We start from the raw sequence: 16,674 nt of genomic DNA on the forward strand, positions 1-16,674 counted from the left end.
TTTCTTGATAGATCTAATAGAATGGAATGTGGGATTTTCATTACCCTGAAGCAAATGTTATGGTACATTTCTGTCTGGAGAAATTTTCATGTGCATTACTCAATAAGATGTAAATGAGGATCATCAAACTTAGACAAAAAAAAAAAAAAAAAAAAAAAAAAAATTTTTTTTTTTTTTTTTTTTTTTTTTTTTTTTTTTTAAATTCTAGAAAGTTTGTTTGTTTTTAATCTCATCTTGTCAAAAACATTTCTGACTTAAGAAGGGGAGGGGAAAAAAATGAAATCTGATTTTTCAAGAATATATCCAAAAATCCCAACTTCTGGTGCTCCCGGTTCTCAATGCAGGTATGAATCCATTCCCTACCGTAGTGTCCCAATATTTATATTAGATTATTAGTAAACAAAGGTTCTCTCTGCGTTTCTTCAAAAGATTATATGAATTGTTTCTTGATAGATCTAATAGAATGGAATGTGGGATTTTCATTACCCTGAAGCAAATGTTATGGTACATTTCTGTCTGGAGAAATTTTCATGTGCATTACTCAATAAGATGTAAATGAGGATCATCAAACTTAGACACGCAAAAAAAAAAAAAAAAGGAAGGAAGATCAACGTAGACCAAAATCTGGGTCTTCGATTCTATAGTCAGACGACAAGAATTAAAGATAAGTCTTTTTTTCTTTTTCTTTTTTAATACTTAAAAAGTAAAACAACCTTGTTTTGAGTTTATGATAAAATATAGTTAACACTCTTAAAGTTTAGGTTAATGCCAATTATATTCAAGACTTTTCAAAACATACTAACTTGGTCTTTAATCATTGTGAGAAATTTTTTTCAATGAATAACGGTTTAAGAACCAAGTTGAAAAGTGTTGACTTAGCTGGAATTAACAAAAACTTCAGGATGGTAACTATATTTCACGATTGAGTTTATTTAATCACAAAAAAACTAACATCTGACTAATTCATCAATAATGTGAAATAATATAACCATCTTCACAATTACCCCAAATTTCTAATCAAATTATTAGCTTATAACAATCTATGTTTAATATTGTTTCCTTTTCTCTATAATCTCTTTTACTCTAATAAATAAAAGTGCTCTCTCATTAGGGAAGTAAAAATATCTTCATTTTACATAAACATCTTAAAAATCTCATTAACTGATGATATGATGGATGAAACTTGAGACTTCTAAATTTACGAAACGTCCTTAAAATCCATTTAACCCATAGACTATCCTCAAAAGGTAATTGATCTTAGAGTTATATTTAATTTAAATTCTTCCTCTTAATCAATCAAATTTCCTTGGACTCTATTTTGATTCATAAATTTTCAGATCTCACTTAAGAGTCTTGACCTCTTGAAGCTCCCAACACGGTCCCCATAAAAACAAATATGTGATTTGTGAGATAAATGAGATCTGTCTTGCTACTGTATAATTATATTACATGTTTGCCACTGTCGGTGTGAACTGTCAATGAATGCAAAATACCCTAATGTTGCTTTCTTTCTTCCACGTAATCTGTAATCCACGTGGAAGCATCCTAGCCGATAAGCGCATTGCACACCCTGTTCACTCTAGAATTCCCTGTCCAGACTGTTATATTTTAATCATTACTTTCCTTTTTATTTTTTATTGTTTACTTCATCATTACATAGACTTTTGAGAAATCTTAATTCTTTAAGGAGCTAGCTTTACACCAGCTCACACTAACACTCACATACTTGGACTTGACTTTTCAGTTTTCACAGAGAGAGAGAGAGACAGAGAGGAATGAGTTGTAGTGTTGTATTTGCTTGATCTGCATCTAACAAAGGTAAGAAATTTTAGCATCGCCCACATATATTTCTTACTATCTTAGACTAAGAAGCTTTAAGATTATCATTACTTTCACTGTCAGCTAGTCTGTTTATGTTATCTTAATCTCCACATTCATAATTTCATAGATCTTAAAAAAAAAAACCCATCTTTATGTCATTCTCAGTTTCCACACATTACATTGCTGTCAAGATCTGATTTTTTTCATTCATACCCATTTCTAAAACCCAAAATATTCTGTCATAATTCATTTGTCATTTGATTGTTTGCTCATATTTTGGCCATTTTAGCATTCTGGGTATTCTTGTTTCTTTGTTGAATAGTAGATTTGGTTGACTTTAGAAGCTTCTGGTGCCAATAACTGATGTGGGTAATTTTTGCTTTGTCTTGTTATTATAGTAGATTTGGAGGATTGTAGAAGAAGCTTTTGGTTCTTAAAAATGTTGGGTCGGTATTCCCTATCGAGAACCGGAAGCTTCCGGCCGGAGAATTTAGGCCAGAATGCGCTGGCAATGATTGGAAATCTTTGCTTTACTATGTTTGTGATTGGTGTCTTAATCTTTACAATTATTGCTGCTACTTATGAACCTGAAGACCCTTTGTTTCACCCATCAACCAAGATCACCACATTCCTTACATCCAACTCCAATGCCACTTTTAAATCCGATAACACTGTTGTCAAGACCGGCGAGGATTTCATGGCTGCAAACCAAACTGCATTTGCCACTTTTATTAACATTACAGATGTTGAAAATATAACAGAAAATGCAGAATCAGATAGCAAAACGGTTGCCGCTGCTGCTGAAGTGACCCCGTGCGAGGGCAGTTTGGATAGCCCTGTTGATTGCAAGGACCCGGAGGTGTTCCATATGATGATGAGGGCTGCTATAGAACAGTTTAAGGATATTCATTTTTATCGGTTTGGGAAACCAGTTCGTGGATCTAATGATAGCAGCTGTGATATGGCGTGGCGGTTCAGGCCTAAGGATGGGAAGGCTGCTGCATTTTATAAGGATTATAGGAGGTTTGCGATTTCAAGGTCTGAGAATTGTACCCTAAGTGTGGTTGGGATTGGGGATTACCATACGGGTGTTAACGCCAGGAAGAGGAAGAAGAATCAGAAAGCTGGGTTTGAGAAAAAACCAGAGAAGAAAGACCAGGGTATTTCATTACCTGTTGTTGGGGAGGCTGTGAATGATTCCCTTCCTGTGGTTGAGTCTGAAAGTTCATTTAGCCGTGGGAAGTACTTGATTTATGTGGGTGGTGGTGACAGATGCAAGAGCATGAACCATTACTTGTGGAGTTTCTTGTGTGCTTTGGGTGAGGCTCAGTACTTGAACCGAACATTGGTTATGGATCTAAAAATATGTTTGTCTTCAATTTACAGTTCATTGAATCAGGATGAGGAAGGAAAAGATTTCAGATTTTACTTTGACTTTGAGCATTTGAGAGAGTCTGCATCTGTGTTGGACAAGGACCAGTTCTGGATAGATTGGAATAAATGGCAGAAGAAAGATGGTTTAGGTCTCAATCTTGTGGAGGATTTCAGGGTCACACCGATGAAACTTGCAAGTGTTAAGGATACCTTGATTATGAGAAAGTTTGGGTCTGTGGAGCCGGATAATTACTGGTATAGGGTCTGTGAAGGAGAGACCGAGTCTGTTGTTCATAGACCATGGCATTCGATATGGAAATCAAGACGGCTGATGGACATAGTGTCAGCAATTGCATCAAGGTTGAATTGGGATTTTGACGCAGTTCACATAGAGAGAGGAGAGAAGGCAAGGAACAGGGAGCTCTGGCCTAATCTTGCTACAGATACTTCACCTGATACACTTATCTCAACCTTGAGGGACAAGGTTGAAGATGGGAGAAGCCTTTATATCGCAACAAATGAACCTGATACATCGTTCTTTGACCCTTTGAAGGACAAGTATTCTACTCATTTTCTTAATGAGTACAAGGATCTTTGGGATGAGAATAGCGAGTGGAATTCAGAGATGACAAAGCTTAACAATGGTAATCCGGTTGAATTTGATGGTTACATGAGGGTATCAGTTGATACAGAAGTGTTCCTGAGAGGTAAAAAACAGATTGAAACTTTCAATGATCTCACTAACGATTGCAAAGATGGTATCAACACCTGCAGAACTTCGGCCAGCTAAATCATCAGGACACTACATATGAGGAGGTTTGAAACTTTGCTGCTTGCTGCAGTTACTTTTGGAAATATGAAACTACGTGTACTTTTAGCTATTCTATTATATGTTGCATTTGAGAAATTGTAAGCTTTACTTCTAAATTATTAGCATTGAGCCATTGAGTAGCATAAATCATGAGTTTTGTACCTGTAAAAGCGACTATCAATGTTTAATTTACTTGGTATCTTTTGAGGTACTAATTGAACTTGGGTTATTGCTTGAATTTTATTTAATTTGTGTGCACAAGTCATATGGCAACTTTTCAGGATGGAATATGCTTGGTAGATTGCCTTGGAATGATTATTTTGCTTTTGATAGTCATGTATCTACATGGTTCTATGTTTATTTTGGCAATCCGCTAATTTGTTTCCCTCTGAGCAATGTCAGAAGTTGAAAAGTAGTTTCCATGTTTGCACTTGGGCCTGTCATTTCAGTGCATAAAAAGTATAAGTATGGCTCTCTGAAACTTCTCAAATGCTACTGGGACTGGAGAAACAAAACCAAATCATCCAAGTCCTCAAGGGCCATTTATCTACCCCTTTTTCTCAAAGAATTATTCGAATATATGATAGTGTGGGCGCCATGATAGTTTGAGTAACATGGTCAGGAAATTTCAAATTATTGGTCTACATTTCCACAATATATATATATATATATACATATATATAAATTTCTTCATTATTCACTATATCACTCGGGTTTGACATTTGGGACCTAGAGCAAGAACTCCTAAAAAATGCATCCATAGTTAAGTTTTATCAATCTCATTATAGCCTAGACTGACTCACAAGTTGCCTTACAGAACCACTGTCGGGACCACCCTAAACACAAAACTCAAACAAATGGGGGAAACGGGCTGACCAACAGACTTTTTTGGCAGGGAGAAGTATTATTGAAAATTTTTACCTTTACAATCCCAAGATCTAAAATTATTGAAGACTTTTCACTGTATCACTATTTACTATTTAGACATATTACGAAATTTGGAATTATTACTGATAGTTATTGTGCGACATTGTTCACTTTTATTATTTACTAAATTATTGCAAATTGGCTGTTCTTTTTTTGGTTTTTCCACTTTTTTATGCTAATATATGTTATTTGTATCAGTTGAATGAACCAAGCCTTGAAGCCTCAGATATTATCAGTCCCTTTAATTTGCATCAGAAAAACCTTTCTCAATCCCTTATTAGTCCCCAAAAATCCTTCATTTTGTTAGAAAAAATTATCCTTGTATTATTTTCAAAAATTTGAATGAGTGTCAGTGTTTTGAAATATTATTCAAGTAAGTTTTTAAGTTTTCCAAAACAGATTTTCATTATCAGTTTTTATATATTGTACTTTTATTCTTGTAGCCCATCTCTTTCTTAATATCCATTTATTTTATTATCTTCATCCCCTTACTCATATTGCATCCTGGGTTGTTTATACCGAAAATAAAAGAAGAATTACTTTGACAAAACCATCATCAGAATGAAGAAGAATTACCAAACTCTCTTGTTACTCTACAATAATTTCAAGATTCCCAAAAACCATATGAAGATTATCAAGAGTATCAGTTTCTTTGAATTATTCTCAACAAATACATTGGAATCAATTAAATTATTTCCAGCAAATGTATTGGTATCAATTCAATTATTTCCAGATAGTACATGAGTATCATATCATTTCAAGAATCAGAATCACTTTGTATCAGTTCCACAATTATTTTATATAAAGACAAGTTTCTTCGGCAAAAGTATTAGTCTCGTGAAGCACAAGAATTGGCCTTTATCTCTTCAAATCAGAATTATTCAATTTGGCATCAGTTATCTACTAGAAGAATCAAAATAATTCAATCTTTTTGGTATCATAAGAATCAGAATTATTAAGTCTTTTCACTATTTGTTATCAAAAGAATTAGAATTATTCAATCTTTAAAAACATTTGGTACCAGAAGAATCAAGATTATTTCAAGCTTTCCACTGTTTGGCATCAACTTTGCAGAAGTATCAATCATCTTTTTTGGCGAGGAGAAGTATTATTGAAGATTTTTACTTTTACAATTCAGTATAAAAAATTATTGAAGACTTTTTATTGTATCAATATTTGGATGTATTAGAAAATTATCTTTTGACAATTACTGTATGACACTATTCATCTATCATTGTATCATTACCGTTCACAGAAAGAATCTAGAATTATTACTAACAGTTATTGTGTGGCACTGTTCACTATTGTGCAAAACTATTTACTCTTACAATTCACTGAATTATTTCAAATTTATTTATTTATTTATTTATTTTTTTTTTTTTTTGGTGTGTGTGTGTGTGGCTTTTTTCACTTTTGCATGCCTATATATACATGACATTTCTATCAGTTGTAAGAACCAAGCCTTGAAGCCTCGGATAGTATCAATACCTTTGCGTCAAAAACCTTTCTCAGTTCCTAAAAAAATCCTTCCTTGTATTAGAAAATATTATCCTTGTTTCAAAAATTTATTCTTGTATTATTTTCAAGAATTTGGATGAGTATTAGTGTTTGAAGTATTATTCAAATAAGTTTTAAAGTTTTCCAAAATAGATTTTCATCGTCAAATTTTATATATTGTACTGTTATTTTGTTCTAACATTGCATCTCTTTTTTAATATCCATATGTACTATTCTCTTCATCCACTCACTCATATTGCGTCCTGGGTTGCTTATGGTATAATGGGATGAGATTATAATTTCTGAGAATCAAAGGGAATAAAATATGTTGTCCAAAAAACCAGAGTCAGATGGTTGCCAAACTTTATAGCTGATGATATTAAACCACAAATAAAAGAATAGTTATTTTCACAAAACCATCATCAAAATGAAAATTAATCAGCAAAATCTCTTGTTACTCGGCAATATTTTCAAGATTCCGAAGATCCATATGAAGACTATCAGGAGTATAAATTTCTTTGAATTATTCTCAACAAACACATTGGAATTAGTTGAATTATTCCCAGCAAATGTATTGGTATTAGTTCAATTATTTCCAGACAGCACATGGGTACCATTTCATTTCCAGAATCAGAATCACTTTGTATAAGTATGTATGTGTGTGTCTATATATATATATATATATATAATTTCCATATCAGTTGCAACACTTTTGATTTAAAGGAGACAGACATCTACAGGGTTCCGGAATTATAATACAAATACAATCTCAATAATTAAATAAACTCTAGTGTCAAAGTTTTGTGCTTCATACTTCATTTAGTAGTAGTGGTACATCAAAATGGGTAAACCATTTACCAAGAAAATTTAGGCCTGTCAAGAAACAGGAGATGTATTACATTGCCACTTGGTTAGTCTGTCTCTGTGGGGCAAGGGATCAACAAGATAGGCTGCTCCCTAAGTGGCTACATTTGCCAATCAAGATATGCTTTAAAATTTACCGTGAGTTATAGTTAAGTTAACCACAAGAGATACCTCACATGGTTTGAGAAATAGAAGTATAACTACTTTTCTGTTAGCTAACAAAGAACAGTGTGGTAAAGTAATTCCCTTCTGGATTTGCCAATTGCTGCCACTGTTAATCATTTGAGACATTTGCTCTCAAGAACAAAACTATTAGGCCTGGCAATACTACATTTGTGAAAATTCTCAATTACAAAGTGGGAACCCTCTCTGAACTGAACAAATTACAGAAAAGAAAAGCTATGCTTAGCTATCCTTACATCTTCCCTAATTTCTTAACAAAAATGGTATTAATATGCCTGTTTGTACAGAAAACAGCAAGTTAAGGCTGGCAAAATTTCACTTTCCACTGGTCTTCCATTTTTTGACTGGAATGAGGGTGACTTTTTTGCCGGAATTGTTAGTTGTGGTCTCTGCTGACCTTAACCTAGAAATGGTGGCTTGATGCTGGTTTTTGTTTGCCTTATCATCTGTAAATAGTTTCACTTCAAATGCACCCCTGGTGAAACCTCTAGCAACCTGACATAATACAGCTTTCTCAATTGATGAATGCTAAATCAAAGGTTGGTCTATAATTTCATCAGTTGTTTTATTTGGAATTGTATAATTTTTACTATCAAACACTTTCATGGAATTTTAAAGACATGTCTCTAGGCATACCTTTAGAAGTATCCAAACTTTGAGGGAGCTACTCAAGATTGCAAGCCTTGTCCGTCTCCCTGAAGTTAAATAGTTACTCATGTGATGGTCAACCCTCAAAATAAACTTTGGCCAGGACTTGGGGTTTCCAGTGTCTTCTTTCAGATCCATCGTTGCCTGAAAAAGTTAATATCTATGGTGAAACAGGTAGGGTAAGCAATAACTACAACAGCACTGCATGTCAGTGGAACCCACTTCATATGTTCATTTTAACTTGGAAAAGGAGGTCTCTAAAGCTTCAACTCCCCCAGTAGCATGCCACCATGGAAAGCTGTTATTCTAAATAAGTGCCTTATATTTACTGACTTACTACTATTGTTCTTGTTAAGTGCTTTTTGAATGAAAAGCACTAGCAATGTGTTGTATCCCTCCACTATCATGGTCCACTTCACAAATTTTCTGGTGTGTCATCTTTTCGAGCAGATAAATAGAAAAAGCAAAATACTTTCGAAACTATAAAACTTACTAGCAATTGACAAATTTCTTGTTCAATTTTCGAAAAGGAGGTCTCTAAAGCTTCAACTCTTCCAGTTGCATGACAGCATGTGCATGGCTCACTGATCATAAATGTCACACTAGGTCGAACCTGTCCAGCATTGTGTCACCATTCATCAGATATAAAAAAAGATATCAGTTGAACTCATCTAATATTGTGTCAAACTTCTCAAATGAATATCTTGTGTGCAAATTATTTTTGGATGACTGATTTTGTGTGCAAATTAGATATTCAACGTTATGCGTTTGTCATTTCATGTTACGTCTTAGCCAATTCCCAATAGTTGAGACAAGGCTGAGTTGTAAATCTTTCCCGAGCCATTGTCATGTAGGTTTTAAAGGATTCTTCAAACTGAAAGTAACGAGAATTTAGCATTTAAAAACCAATGAACCTACCCGTTTTCTTGTTATTTCCATAAGTCCATGCCTAGATAATTCAGATACTTTCACCATCGATCTGTCTCTCTCTACAGCCTTCTTAACTTCTTCATAGACCAATCTCTTGTTTGCTGGAAGATATGATAGCACTTGATAAATAACTAGGTATAATGCCAAGCAACTTAAATGATAATCACAGCAAGCCTAGTACCTCTTTCAAAGTGCCAATTTCTTCAATACATAATGATAAACAATGTCATGTAAGAGCTGTTGATCTGAGTACCTCTTTCTAATATGCTTTTAAGACAAAACACTCACTTTATTATGTCACCAAAACATTTCTAAGGCCACCCATAATGAGCCTTAAAGTTTGGTATAAAGATGATTGGGCAACTTTAAATCTCTTCTTTGTTCCAACATCTATATACAAAGAAACTCGTGAAGCATGTGGGCAAGTGCCAAGGTCAAGTGAATGCTTGAATTTATGTTTGTGTTAATAATTTCAACAAACTTTACTAGCCAGTTATGTGGTCCATTGATTGCATATCCCTTAGTTTTTGATACAATTTAAGCCTAACTCACTTTGTGAAGCAAGATATATAAAAATTCTAAAGGTGGGTTTGCTAAATTGTAAATTTGTTAATTTGATATGGAGTTAAAAATAACTGTAGTTTACAAAATACAGATGATCATAGAACCTCCCATGACTGAAGAAATGAACATCTAGTAGTCTCTCATTTGATCCAAGAAATCCACTAAAAATTGACAACCATCTCTGTGATTATTTTGTATGAGTCGAGACCAAAAGCAAAAAGAAATCTCAAGTAATTGCCCCTAATGTGAATAAACTTAATGTGTCAAGAACAAAATTGAACATTTGATGCAAAATTTTTTACAAATAACTATTGTGGCCAGTTATATGGTCCATTGATTGCATATCCCGTAGTTTTTGATACAATTTAAGCCTAACTCACTTTGTGAAGCAAGATATATAAAAATTCTAAAGGTGGGTTTGCTAAATTGTAAATTTGTTAATTTGATATGGAGTTAAAAATAACTGTAGTTTACAAAATACAGATGATCATAGAACCTCCCATGACTGAAGAAATGAACATCTAGTAGTCTCTCATTTGATCCAAGAAATCCACTAAAAATTGACAACCATCTCTGTGATTATTTTGTATGAGTCGAGACCAAAAGCAAAAAGAAATCTCAAGTAATTGCCCCTAATGTGAATAAACTTAATGTGTCAAGAACAAAATTGAACATTTGATGCAAAATTTTTTACAAATAACTATTGTGGCCAGTTATATGGTCCATTGATTGCATATCCCGTAGTTTTTGATACAATTTAAGCCTAACTCACTTTGTGAAGCAAGATATATAAAAATTCTAAAGGTGGGTTTGCTAAATTGTAAATTTGTTAATTTGATATGGAGTTAAAAATAACTGTAGTTTACAAAATACAGATGATCATAGAACCTCCCATTACTGACGAAATGAACATCTAGTAGTCTCTCATTTGATCCAAGAAATCCACTAAAAATTGACAACCATCTGTGTGATTATATTGTATGAGTCGAGACCAAAAGCAAAAAGAAATCTCAAGTAATTGCCCCTAATGTGAATAAACTTAATGTGCCAAGAACAAAATTGAACATTTGACGCTAAAATTTTTACAAATAACTATTGTAGGCTAATCCACCCCCATAAACCCCTGGGAACACATGCATATGTGTGCATGCACGAGAGAGAGAGAGAGAGAGAGAGAACTCACAGTCATCTGTCATATCAATGAAATCTACTACAATAATGCCACCAATGTCCCTCAGGCGTAACTCCCTTGCAATCTGGAAAAACATGTTATTTTCTTTTAACAAGTTGTGTAGCTCTAGTACCCAGATGGCATAATCAGAGAGATTAAAAGCAATTCACAACAGCCAAAAACAAAAACAAAAAATAAAGAACAAAAAACAAAACAAAAAGGAGAAGAAGATTGTTGGAGTTTAAGTGTGAACACCGTAAACTCAAAAATTATTTTACACCATAGCCAAAGGATTAATGCTAAAATGATGTCCTACAGCTATACACCTGCGTCCAACATGGCAAATACTGCAGAAAAAGAGCCTTGCTTCTTAAGTACAAATCTTTCAATTACGAGTCAAGTGTCAACACAGTAACCTTAAAATATTATACGCCATAGCCAAAGGATTAATGCTAAAATGGTCCTACAGATATACATCTGCATCCAACATGGTCAATATCTTCTTAATCAGTCTTAGGAAATACAAGAAGTTCAGTTAGACCCAAGTGATTGCAGAGCAGCAGAAGTAACCACAACGCAAAAGCAATGGCCAATATATTCTTGGAACAGATATGAACTTTTAATAAGTTGGAAAAGAAACTAGAATAGTAAAAACAGATTAATGTACTCTTTAGCTAGCAAGAAATATAAAATTTGGGACTAAAGATCCAGTTACTGAACAATGCAAATGAATGTGGCTTATGAACTACACAACATGTTGCATGTAACGTGGTAGTAAGGGTTCAGCATCAAACATACTTGTTTTGCAGCTGCAAGGTTGACATCTAGAACAGCTTTCTCCTGTGAAGTCCCATGACCAAACACCCCATGTCCCCCATTAACATCGATAGAGACTAATGCCTCAGTTTGTTCAATCACGAGAGAACCTCCATTAGTAAGAGGAACCCTGAAAGCAAGATATGTTATCAACATGAACAAAATGGCAATAAATATTCTAAATATATAGTTTTCCAGCAACAATTAATTTGTAATCATAACTATTCCAAAAACAGAAGGGTAAAGTGAATTTTCTAGAAACATTTTACAATTGGAGGGAAAAAGTGATTGCATCAGTTGAGTCAAAAGAACACGACCAGTGGGGCCCTCCTTTGGTAATTTAATGATTCTTCAATCATAATAAGTTCAACACTCAAGGCTAGAGCAAAAGTAAGTATTTTAATAGTTTTTAACATCATGGAACATATTTTCCAATGAAATTTGGTTCAAATGCCAAATCCTACTTCCCAAAGAATGTGTGTGGGGTGAGATTGTGAGTTCAAAACCCACTGGGTGCATTTGAAACAGCAGTTCATTAGATTGTCTTTTGTTAGGCTGAAATATCAGTGGGGTAGAAAACCCTTGCCCATAACTATTAAAGATTTGAATCTAGTTATCTCTGACCTCATAATGTTTTATCTTGTGTTTTTGAGGCTTCATGTTGATACTTTCTGTGTGTTCACATTTGTTTCAAAAACCTAGTTCAATTTGGCATAAGCATGTACTTGGGAATGTTAATGCATGGTATAGCATGATATACATTGTTGGCCCACTTCCTAACAACTTAAACTTTTTAAATTGATGGTTCACTAACACAGAGATCAAAACACGTACATTTATGAACCTGCAGCTACAGTGCTAGACAATGTGAAAACTCACAACATAAGCAATACTGACTAACCCCTACCTTTTACTGAGGATATTATTGATCTCTTCTTCAATGTCAAATTCACTAAAAAGAGGTATTCTTTTATCGTATAACTCCACTCGATCACAAAGATCAGGAGCAATTTCCTGAAGGTAATTGGTAACCTGAAAAATGATATAGCAAAGGTTGACAGAGGTTATGTTTCATAGCAAAGAAGATTAGTAAAATTGCAAATTAAATATGCAGAAAGTTAGTGACAATGTTACAGGCGACTAAAAAGAAAGTATTAAGTAGAAATATTCTTTACTTACATATCCCAATTTGAATGGCTATTTACTGAATAAATATGTATTATATCCTCTGGCTATCATACACCCATATGAGATCATTAAATATATATTTCAACCCTTTAATTCTGTGGAGTATGGTACTGTGGGCCAGCCCCATGTAGGCATGTGCACAAATTTATGTACCACTAGAAGCAATAACTCCACTCTCCTCACACAAACTTGCTAGAAATGGAAAGAACGAAAACCTAAAATATGATTATACGCATGAATCTTGATCCAGTAACATAGTATTCTCATGTTTAGCTGATATCATACCTCATGATATGTTCTTGGTGAGTCAACTACCATTCTCTGAACCTGAATGTATATTATATAAAGAATACAAAAAGGGAATCAGATTGTGAGATTGTTGAGTTAACATAAAGCAATTAAAATAACATACATAAGGGAAGAATTGGAAGTTAGATAAAGAAAGGAATTCACCTGATTGTTAAAATAATCCTGGACAACTGAAAGTGTTTGACCCATTGCTGTATGGAGAATAATGGGAATGGCCCCTTCAACACCTTCGTCTGCAGCAAGGGCTGCAGATTTTGCATGTTCCATTATATTTTTCCAAGTTGAAAGCAAACCATCCAAGTCCCTGTGCAATTCCTCTAAAGACCGACCAGCAGCAACAGTCCTTACAGTTAGACCAAAACCCTGAGGCTGCAAAGTTTTTGCTATGACTTTTAAGCGTGTACGCTCAACACCAGAAATTTTTTTTGAAACTCCAATTCTATTGCAACGAGTTATCAGTATCTGCAAGCCAGGAGAGTTCATTCAGAGAAAAAACAAACCAATGGCTGAATATATCACAAAGATAAAGAACCAGAGAATATCATACCCAGAATCTGCTTCTTAATTTTGGATAAGCAGTTAGTGTGGGACCTTTTGTACCCAATCCCTCTTTGACAACTTGTACAACAATTTTGGTGCCTTTCCGAACCTGGGCCCACTTCTTTTCGTTAGTGAAAGTATGACTAGAATCCTTCATATGTTGGAGATGAGAAATTTGCGAATCATTTGAACCATTTATGTCAGCAGCAAGGGAACCATTTATGGTTTCACTTTCTATATGATGTTCACTTCGATCCAAGTAGTCCTCATAATCACCTTCCACTTCATCATAATCAACTATACTACCATTTACATTGTCCTTAAGAACTTCTGAAACATCAAAATCATCCTCAACTTCATGTTCCTCATAGTCATTGTGCATCGATTGTACAAAATCATCCTGAGAGTCGACATCTGTACTATCACCATTGACTACAATATCATGAGCAGCCGGGTGCTCCTCAAGGGTTCCAATAACAGAACCATTGACTTCTTGTTTCTTTGTCCTTTGGCGAAATGGAGGGAATATAAATGGTTCCCTGTTTTGCTTGATGTCCATAAGAGAGGGTCGAGAATTTCCAATATTAACAAAAGCACCTCCCATATGGGGAACAAGTTTTGTGACCACTCCTAGATACACGCTATCACACTGCACATTAGTTTTAACTGGTTCCAGTAATAACTCAACCAATTTCCCATCTTCCAGTACAGCAATCCTTTGCATGGTGCATATTGAAGAGTTAATCAGAATAACAGTAGAAATGGGTTCCTTCAAAACAAGATTACTCTCTTCTTCAGGCAACAAATTTCTTGTATCTTCCATCTTGGTCACATCGTCTTTTACAGTGTCAATACTTTTGGATGCATCAGACTGCATTTTATCCTCAGACACAGGAAAAAGGAGAGGTGATGGGAGTAACCAGGGTTCCTCAACAGGCTGATCTCTTTCAGTGAAAATTTTATCAAAATTTGAGCCATCATTTGTGACACTCACATTATCCTCACTTTTATAGTACAATATATCCTTGATTGTGAGATCATTGAAGAATGGCTTTGACTCTATTGAGTCACTTTCAAGGCACTTCACTATCTCATATTCATCTGTCAAACCACTGGAAGCATTTGAGTGTTCAGAAACATTTTAAGGTAAGAAGTTGTATATACAAGTCTAAGCACATAGATAAATTACCTCTGGCTGGAGCTGATATTAAAGGTTTTATGGGAAGATATGTCTCCTCTATCCATGAATCCCATACTTGAGCTGGATGCCTTTTGGTATCATACCTCATCCATAAGTCCCTCACTACAATGTTTTTATCTTGTTCAAGAGGTTGAGGTACTGAGAGAGAAAAATCAGGACCAGGTCTCCAAATGATGTCACAAAAAGGCTGTGTTTCTCCCTTTATAAAGTAATTATACTTGAAATTTACACCGCAAGCCAACTGCCAAGCACAAAAGGGTGACTAGGGGGAATGTGTAGCAAATACAATTATATAACTGGAAGCCAATAAAGTAATTGAAGCGTCTCCCATTGGTTTCATGTGAAGAGTAATATTCCATGTTCAAAACATTATTTTCCAAAATAAGAAAGATCCTTCTAAGTCAAATCTCTTTAGAAACCAAAAGAAAACAACTGGTGGATCACACCATTCATAAGGAAACACATAAAATTTTTCCTATATCAGAAAAAAAGGGCGAGATGAAAAGACAAGAGCATACAAAATCCAATAGAAAGTCTCCAATAAATATCAGATTAGTAAAAAAGTTAAAACCTAACAGATTGACTAGCTTCTTCTAAGATCTGGCTAGGTAGAGGTAATTACTTTAATGTATGTAAAACTGGTTAAATCAACAGGTGTCACAACAGATGGAATTGACCACAGAAGGCAAATATTATACAGCACTTGACATCGCATTATATTATATTATTACAAATTTTGTCAACATAAATTGCTACACTTATCACAGCCCAGTGAAATTACCTGGACTTCAGCCTTCCATAAGTTTGCATGCTCAGTTGGAGACATTAGTATAGCCATCTCTGGTTCCCAGCAGCCAAATACAACAGGATCCCCAGTTATGTACAGAAGCTGACCAGCCCTCAAATCAGCTTCTATAGTCCATACAACATTGCATGATTCTTTCAAAGTACGGTTTAATTTTCCTGACAGGATCAGAATGTGTTAGATCCATCAGTTATTCACTATTATAGGAAAGAATTTCCTGAAAGGATGATGCAAAACATTAATACCCATGAAGAAAATTTTATTCATACTTTAGTATCAAGTAAGAGAAAAGACAGAGAGAGGCTTTCTCTTGTAATGGTTAAACCAAAATTCAAAATTACATGACCAACTAATGACACATGAAAATACTATTATATTCAGATAATAAGACCTTTAACAGGTCCCAACGAAAGTGGGAAACAGATTATATTTCTTGGCCAAAGTATATAATTTTATGTTCACCACATATTCCTAGAATGTCTGATTGTAGACAACCATGTCTAAGTCAGTAAGTAGAAGAAACAATAATTATTAAGTTGGCATTACTTTCAGATAAAAGTCCTTCATTGAAATGCCAGCCAATAAAAATACTACCGTCAATTGGTAGCAGCAAGAAAAATGCACAGGAGATTTACATAAGTAAAACTTAATTCATACAGTAAAGACATATAATCACAATCATACCTGTCTGAAACAATATGATCAATAAAATGAGACAGCTAAGACTGAAGTAGGTATCTATAAAAAACAAGATACCGAAGCACTGAAGCTTATGATCTCTACCATATCAGACTGGCAACCAACAATCACACCCAAATATTGCCCAAGTATTCAAAGTCCCACGTACAAGAAGTTCAGAATGGTAATGTTAATTTACCTTTCTTTATAGCCATTATTGGGGATCTTCTGAAAGAATTAAAATTCCCTATACATAGTGTGAATCTGAACATATTTCCAAAGGGTAGGTGGTGGCATATATACCTGTAAAAAAACTAGAGATGCATGAGTCATTATGCAAGAGACAG

General features: G+C 34.4%; 2 protein-coding genes across 6 annotated transcripts; one reads left to right on the plus strand and one right to left on the minus strand.

Annotated features, from left to right (window-relative positions):
- Positions 1-325: 325 nt before the first annotated feature.
- LOC112003923 (uncharacterized) lies at positions 326-4,254 on the plus strand. Of its 4 annotated transcripts, none has more exons than XM_065773521.1 (3): positions 326-344; positions 1,745-1,818; positions 2,220-4,254. In XM_065773521.1, exon 3 carries the CDS (start codon positions 2,261-2,263, stop codon positions 3,983-3,985), a length of 1,725 nt encoding a protein of 574 aa, XP_065629593.1. In that variant the 5' UTR covers positions 326-344; positions 1,745-1,818; positions 2,220-2,260; the 3' UTR covers positions 3,986-4,254. The 4 variants fall into 4 exon arrangements, with proteins under 4 accessions (XP_065629593.1, XP_065629594.1, XP_023891915.2 ...); XM_065773522.1 differs by having other exon boundaries at positions 327-344; positions 2,223-4,254; XM_024036147.2 differs by lacking the exon at positions 326-344 and having other exon boundaries at positions 1,657-1,818.
- Positions 4,255-7,528: 3,274 nt separating this feature from the next.
- On the minus strand, positions 7,529-16,649 carry LOC112003939 (ribonuclease E/G-like protein, chloroplastic). Of its 2 annotated transcripts, XM_065773523.1 has the most exons (13): positions 16,527-16,649; positions 15,626-15,807; positions 14,833-15,085; positions 13,651-14,744; positions 13,248-13,565; positions 13,080-13,121; positions 12,514-12,638; positions 11,589-11,736; positions 10,803-10,875; positions 9,044-9,156; positions 8,619-8,738; positions 8,114-8,269; positions 7,529-7,972 (listed from the first exon to the last, which is right to left on the minus strand). In XM_065773523.1, the coding sequence occupies exons 1-13, from the start codon at positions 16,597-16,599 to the stop codon at positions 7,793-7,795; spliced, it is 2,877 nt and encodes a 958-aa protein (XP_065629595.1). In that variant the 5' UTR covers positions 16,600-16,649; the 3' UTR covers positions 7,529-7,792. The 2 variants fall into 2 exon arrangements, with proteins under 2 accessions (XP_065629595.1, XP_065629596.1); XM_065773524.1 differs by lacking the exons at positions 15,626-15,807; positions 16,527-16,649 and having other exon boundaries at positions 13,651-14,755; positions 14,833-15,014.
- Positions 16,650-16,674: the final 25 nt, after the last annotated feature.

This window comes from Quercus suber, unplaced genomic scaffold (genome assembly GCF_002906115.3).
Source record: "Quercus suber isolate HL8 unplaced genomic scaffold, Cork oak 2.0 scaffold_76, whole genome shotgun sequence".
In the NCBI taxonomy this organism is placed as follows: Eukaryota; Viridiplantae; Streptophyta; class Magnoliopsida; order Fagales; family Fagaceae; genus Quercus; species Quercus suber.